At 34.7% G+C, this 7,659-nt stretch overlaps 1 protein-coding gene across 1 annotated transcript; it reads left to right on the plus strand.

Moving 5' to 3' along the window:
• Positions 1-2,581: 2,581 nt before the first annotated feature.
• LOC142641112 (heat stress transcription factor A-4b-like) lies at positions 2,582-7,042 on the plus strand. The gene is made up of 2 exons (XM_075815498.1): positions 2,582-3,326; positions 5,668-7,042. The coding sequence occupies exons 1-2, from the start codon at positions 3,111-3,113 to the stop codon at positions 6,787-6,789; spliced, it is 1,338 nt and encodes a 445-aa protein (XP_075671613.1). The 5' UTR covers positions 2,582-3,110; the 3' UTR covers positions 6,790-7,042.
• Positions 7,043-7,659: the final 617 nt, after the last annotated feature.

Consider the following 7,659-nt stretch of genomic DNA (forward strand, 5'->3'; position numbering starts at 1 on the left):
CAAGATAAAAAAATGAGAGTTTTATAAAAATTATAAACAAACATTGTCACCACCATTGAAGTTTCTATCAAGAACTTTACCTTGTATGTTTCTTCATAAATAGGCAAATAGTGGAGCTCATTGGTCACTTCCCCCCATGATTCAATTAGAATCAAAGCCTTGTTACGATTATTAACTATAGTCTGAGGATCTTCAATCAACTTCACCATCTCATCAAGAACTCTCTTAGCTGCTACCTCCGAGAAAGCCTTCTTATAATTCTTAACACATGTTTCAAGCAACACTAAAGCCAAGTACTGAATCCTAGGACTCTTCAACATGACCCTCTAATTCCACGAATCAATTCAACACTGTTAATCTTTTCAGCATTGATCATGTCACAAATGTCAAGATTATATTCAATTAATTTAGTTTTATTTTCTTAATTTTTTTTCCCACATTTGTTCATATAAACGTGGAGTTCTATTTTTAATGTTAAAGATTGTAAATTGTAATGGCATGCCAATTCGCGTGGAGAAGAGTAAGTAAGATATTGTGAACTGCAAACTGCAAAGAAGCCAACATGGAATTAATGGAAAGTATTGACATAAACGGGATGAAGGTAATGAGTAATTAATACTATGGATGACATGGCAAGGAATGTTTTATTCACCATTAGATCTTATTAAAAACTATTCTTTAATAGAGTTGTAACTCGGAAAGCTATACTAGTTGTAAGTCCAAGTCTCTAACCTATTTTGAGTGACCCATTTCAAAATTAAAAAAAAAAAAAAAAAAACAAAGTTGGAAGCCTAGAACAGAAGTTGTGGAAGATGAAGAATAGAGCTACAAGATTGAAGTGGAAGCGAGCAACAAGATAAAAGTTGTAATGTTCCGGCAAGCTGAAAAGAATAGGAGATTGGCTGAAAAGAAGAAACTGTAAGCACCATAAATTATGGAAGAAACTCTTTGTATCCGGTGCCGGCCCAAGGCCGAGGACTAAGGCCTCACCAAAAAAAAAAAAAATTCCCATCAAGGAAAAAGACCTTACTTTCAAGATTAAAGGCCCGAATTTTTATAAAATTATATATATATATATATATATATATATATATATTAATAGTTGTGCATTTTTTTTAATTGGTGATGTTAAGGATACTATAAATTTTAATATTGAATTACAAATTGCAATGTTGCTAATTACAAGCAAGTGATTTAAACATTCATTAGTTAGATTGATGAATTTCATTAATGAAAGTTAATTTAACATCATATTGTGAACATTTTATAGTGTATTAAGTAAATTTTTTCTTTTCATTTTTATTAACTATTAAGACTCTCAATATACAATACCAATAAAAACCTAACCTAATTGAAACTTTAAATTATTACAAAGATATCATTAAATTCCACCAGAATTTGTCGGTATTACCGAAAAAGGCCTGTACACCCGATATTTGAAGGAGTACATTTCTAATGTGTTTTTGTACCAGTAATTACCAGTGCAACAAATACCAGCCAATACAGTGCGGATTTGTCCTCCTAATCACTAATTTCTGATGATTTTTTTTTTTTTTTTGTTGATAATGTGATTATTTGACCTATGCGGTTTGGTAGGCCAAGCAATTATTCTCTCGCTGTCGAAATTTGAAAGTTGAAAGTTGAAACTTTAAAGGCCGCGGCGGCGGTCAACGGTAATTATGCATACAATAAGTGCGTCTATTATAAGGTTGCTCTTATTGATCTTCCTGTGAGCTCTCTTCATTTTTACCGCATGTATAGCATGCAAACTAATTATAGTGTATAAAAATTCGGTATCATAGCATTTTGTACGTCCATTTTCATTTCTCTGGTCAAAATTTCAGTCTAATACAATTGAATATGATTACAGCTACTGGTCAAACTTGTCTAAATTACAGTTGGGCCAAATTTTTTCGTGAAGAGAAAGAAAACAAAAACTGAATTAAAAAAAAAAAAGGTTTACATGGAATATAATATAGATCAAAAAAATTCCTAAAAAGAAAACAAAAATTAGAACAGAAAAAAAAAAGGATAAAAATGTACTTCTTTGTGTGCCTTCAAAAACATTCTATAGAATAATAAATAGAAGTCTTTTGTCCCTTTTTTTTTTTTGGACAAAATCTGCATAAAACCGAAGAGTTCTGCCAGGAGTTTTATTGGTTGGCATTTTTAATATTTTTAAGACATTTATGGACTAAATCTCTCGGAATCTGTTTTAACAAAAAAAGAAAAAAAACCGAACCAACAAACGGAAGAAACCGACTGAAGACCTCACACAATCGAGTTGCAAGATGAGAATGGCCTCATCACATCCTTTTTATATTATCAATCTACCAATTATTTATGGCTCATCACGGACTAGTGGAAGCACTCCAAGACAATTCCAATTTCTACGACCATGTCGTTAGAAAGAAATACCTCTGCAAATTAAGGAAAAAACAAAAACTTATTAAAAACAAACAACCCCACTGACCATGCACGAGCACGAGCACGAGCACGACCAAAATTTTCAAAACGCGGTGCTTGGAATATTCAAACCAATAATACAATTTCAAAGCTCTTAACATTATTAATATTTTTCCATTCTGTCTCTTTCATCGGTCCTCTCTTCTCCTTGTTTAGGTGAAGTCTAAAGACTCTTCTTTTCCACGTTGCTTTTTCTCCAAGTTCCGCTTTCAGATTTTTCAGAACGTTTCACATAAAGGGCTCAATTGTTTCCTGAATCTTTTCAACTCTCATTTGTTTATTTCACTTTATGTCTTCACCTCCAAAACCAGCATATTAGTGATCCATTTTGAGGCAAGTCAATTCTTGGGGTTTTGGGTTTTGTAGTTTTAAGTTCATATTGTTTAGTTCCTGAGGTACACAAGGCATTTGATGCAGTTTTCAATCTTGGATTTTGATATGGTGCTTTGAGATGGTTCCATATTTCTGGGTTCTTGAATTTTTTTTTAGACATCACCTTTTTCTCAGAGCCACTTTTACTTTGACTGAGTTGGCGTAAATTTGATCCAATTGCTAATCTTATTTGGATATTGTCCTTTGTGTGAGCTAGGAGATATTTGTAGACGGACTTTGGTTTTAAGTTTTGTACAACAGTGGAAGCTAGTATGGATGGATCACAGGGTAGTTCGAGTGCCCCAGCGCCTTTTCTTATAAAAACATATGAGCTGGTGGATGATCCAATAACGAATTCCGTGGTGTCATGGAGTGAAAGTGGTTGTAGTTTTATTGTGTGGGATCCCCCAGAATTCGCTTCAGATTTGCTTCCCAAGTATTTCAAGCACAACAATTTTTCAAGTTTTGTCAGGCAACTTAACACATATGTAAGTCCAATACTCTTTCTTATGGAAGCGATTGGTTTATTTAAATCTGATGACTCTAGCTTTTGCGGAAATGACTGGTTTCAACTTCCAATTGTAGTTTGATTTCTGTATTTGTGTTTTGAATTTATTGCTATTATATTAAAGTACATCTGTAAGAAAATTGGTTTTTCATCAATTTGAATGTTTTCTTTTAGAATTCTTGCTTAAATTCATGTGGATATGCAATTGCAAAGTTGTTGTTTTGTTTCTGTTTGGAATTGATTTCATTTCTTGGTTTTTTTCCTGAATTTTACTAGTGTTAAACTTTTGTGCTAATTTCAATGTACATGTAAACTCATTAATTTTTCAACAGAGATTTGTTCTTCACGATTCGTGTCCCTGCATATGATTTATTGGAAATTTTACACTCATCTCTGAATTCAATTTAAGCATATTAGAATTGCTTCATATTCATTATATTATGATGTCTATGTTCCTCCCCTTCCCCCTCCCCCCACCCTCGCATTTTTCCTCTTATTTTGAGTTTTTCTTGCTCACTATGAGTGCCCACTTTAAGTTTGTGGCCTATAGTTGTCTGGATATAAGCATCCTTGCATAGAAGTATTGTAACAGAACTTCTATTGCTTTTGAAAGTGAAATTGACCTGATTTTTAGACTTTAACTTATATCATGTCAAGAAAAGTATCTTTGAGGAGGTAGCTAGGGGGGTTCTTGTCATATGCAGAAATATTTAGCTTGTTCAGTGAGAACCTTTTTAACTCACAGTTACGAGTGTATATGGACCTATAGGGAATGTTGTTAGTAGGAAGAATTTATCCGTTTTCAGGACATGAACATCACAGCTACTGTGAAGCATCATTAGTTACTAGTAGTATAAGCTCCTTTTTTCAAGGATCACTTCAAGTTGTACTTGGAAAAGGAAGAATTGCAATATATTTAGTCTGAATATATTAAAAATGACAGAAGTTGATTTTTGAAAAAGCTTCTGAAGATAATTGAGAAAGCAAAGGGATGTTTCCTTGTTAGATTGGGAATGGAATGTCATACCTCTGGTTCGATAATTGTTTTCCTTTTGGATCAATTGTGAATAGATTTAATTGAAGATTTTTGTATGCTTGCAATTTCTATGGTTTCAGATTAGGGGGTACCTCGTTAGTCTTTTGTTATCAATGAGGTTAGTGAGATATGGATTGCATAATACAGATTACTTGAAGAGGAGGGAAGACGTTAATTAGCTGATTTCCAGGCATTATTCAGCTTTTAGTGTTTAAGAAAGTATCAGGGATCTTGTGGGGAGATAGGTTGGAAACTTGGCATTGACTGGTCTGCTTCTCTAGTAATGTGCCTGGAAATCCCTTTTATCTTGTAGCTTGCTATTACAGTAGATCAGAAACTCAGGCATCTCAGTGGAGATGGGTGTATTTCAAAGGTCCAAATTTTACTGTTCAGCCAGTTGAAATTAATGGTTGGCATCTCATAGTCATATTGGGGATGAAAGTATGCTCAATGCTGTCATGAAAACATGTTTGAGGCTGAGGTCTGCTATCTCCGGTGGGTTTTCATAATCCATCCCACACATTTGGGCAGGCATTGCTGAAGTTGTGGAGGTGGCAGATTGAAGCTTTCTGATAGACTGGTAGAGCATACTTCTCATAACAGAGTTTTTAGGTGCTAGCCAGGAGATTTTTATGCTAGTGGATCTCCTTGAGAGGGGTTGTTGGAAGTCAAGTGCTGATGATTTTTTAACAGTAAGAAGGGAGAAGCTGTCTGTGTGCTCATGGACCACGAGATTTTGTTTGGCTTGTGGTAGCTATCCTCTGATGGTCCTACACATTGAATTGGATACTATCAAAAATTGGCTAAACTTAGCTGTTTAAAAAACGGGTAATAACGTTTAAATGCCCTGGATTCAGAAATGCTACTGCGGTGCTGACAGAAGTCAACGCCTACCTGAATCAGTAATGGTGATACGGTTAACCTGTTGCCTGAGAATTCAATGCGGTAGCTAATGTTCTTGCTGTTTAATGTGTATTGTTGAAATGGGTGAAAGTCTTTTTATGAATACAAGCTGCCTAAAAGAGTTTGTGAGGTACACGATATGCATATACATATGCATGGATTTACACATTTTAGACTATCTATAAAGCTTTTCAACTAGTATTTTTGAACTGCTGATCCAGCAGTAGCTTAGCAGCATGTTCTTGTCTCCAATTTTAAGATTGGACTGTTTTATGTTTACTTGATATATGATCTATTTCAATATTCCTTTTTTGTGCAATTGTTTTGTGTGGTTAAGGTGCAGTTTTCTATATTTAAATTCAAGCTTCTCGTGTATTACCAGGGATTTAGGAAGATTGATCCTGACCAATGGGAGTTTGCAAATGAGGAGTTTCTAAGAGGACAAAGACATCTTTTGAAGAATATTCATCGACGCAAGCCAGTTCATAGTCATTCCATGCAGAACCAAGATCATGTTTCAGCCCCATTAACTGAAACAGAAAAACAGGAATTTGATGTGGAAATTAATAGACTGAAACACAACAATGGCTTGCTTCAGTTGGAGCTACAGAGGCATCAAAGTGACAATGAGATGTTTGAACTTCAAATGCAGTCTTTTGGTGAGAAATTGTGGAATATGGAACATAGACAGAATCATTTGATGGCCTTCTTTGCTCAACTTCTGAAGAAACCGGGTTTCGCATCTATACTTATGCAAAAATCAGAAATTCATAGCAAAAAGAGAAGGTTATCGATGCCTAATCATTTTCATGAAAGAGAAGTGGAAGAGAAGTGGAGTTTGAATTTCCAAACTTTCCAGAAAGAAGAACTGGATGCAATATCTGCTCCAACATTAAATTTGGAGCTGATTGAGAAGTTAGACTCATCATTAAATTTTTGGGAAAATTTTCTGCATGGAGTTGGTGAAGCTTTAAATGAAGAAAAGTATGATATTGGTGCATTCTCACAGCCCCCTCCTATCACTGTCACAGAAATTCATGATACTGATGTGAATAACCAGCCTTGCTCACCTATATCACATGCATATTCCTCACCCAATTCAGCAGATACTCATTCCAGAGCATCCCCAGAGCTGGTTGAGTCAATGACTCATGTGGACAGCCCTCCCTTATCATCTATATATCTTGGGGTTGACATGATGCCTAACTCTTCCGGGATTGATATAAATATGAAGCCTGCTAGTGCTCTAGCGGTTGAGACATTAAAAGAAACGGTAGAAGGGACAACAACTGCATTGCCAACTCATCCGAATGATGTCTTCTGGGAACAATTCTTGACAGAACGACCCGATTCATCTTATAGGCAGGAAATCGAGTCAGAGAGAAGGGATACTGATGGCAGAATGAGGAATAACAATGCAGCTGATCACAAAAAAGTTTGGTTCTACTCGAATAACGTAGACAACCTTATAGAACAAATGGGATATCTGACTCCAGCTGTATAATAATCTTGTTGATTCTTCTTCCACCTGATATTTCAACTGCTTGTGTATACCATTTTAACTGATAGGTTCACCTACTTTTCTTATGTAGTTGTAGGCATGCCACTAGTTGAGCACTTGAGCTCATTGTTGCAGTGCACATCAGATATATACCTGTCAGTTTCTGATGTCACGAGAGACTGGTCATTTCTGTTAAGTTTCTATATGTATATGATAAAAGTTATAAAATTTGCACATTTGCAAATTTTCCTTCCTTCTTTCCTCTTTAGTTATATGACAGTTACTTCATGTCCAAGCATTTACCCTTACTTGCCTTCCATTGCTTTGGTCATTTTTCTAATTAGGAGATCGCTGAGATAATGGAAGCTCTAATATTTATTTATTTTGAATGCAGTTAATTATAGTGAATTAATGTGAAATAGAAAGAGAACACACAATCACACGAGAACACCAAAAATTTCATGGTTCAACCTTTAACCATCTCCATAGACAACTTCGAAGAAAAAGTTTCACTAACAAAATAAAGAGCGCACAGTAATGAATAAAAGCACTCCTACAAACTCAAATCTCAAATAAACCCAAAAACTCTTTTATTATGAATTTTTAAAATTTAGCCGTTTAGACCCCAAAATTACAGTTTATATCAATTTCAAGTTTATTACTAATTTAAGCCCAATTTTAAATATGATTAGCCAATTGATATCTACATGGATACACAAGCACGATAGGAAATCCCAAAACAATCACAAATACCCAAATACCACAAAGTGTTCACAAAGAGAAAAAAACTAAAATGAATCATTAGCTTTGCCTACATTCGTTTTTTTTAAATATTTTTTTGCTAAAGCTTTGCCTACATTCGTAATTTTGCCG

This window comes from Castanea sativa, chromosome 6, assembly GCF_040712315.1.
Source record: "Castanea sativa cultivar Marrone di Chiusa Pesio chromosome 6, ASM4071231v1".
In the NCBI taxonomy this organism is placed as follows: Eukaryota; Viridiplantae; Streptophyta; class Magnoliopsida; order Fagales; family Fagaceae; genus Castanea; species Castanea sativa.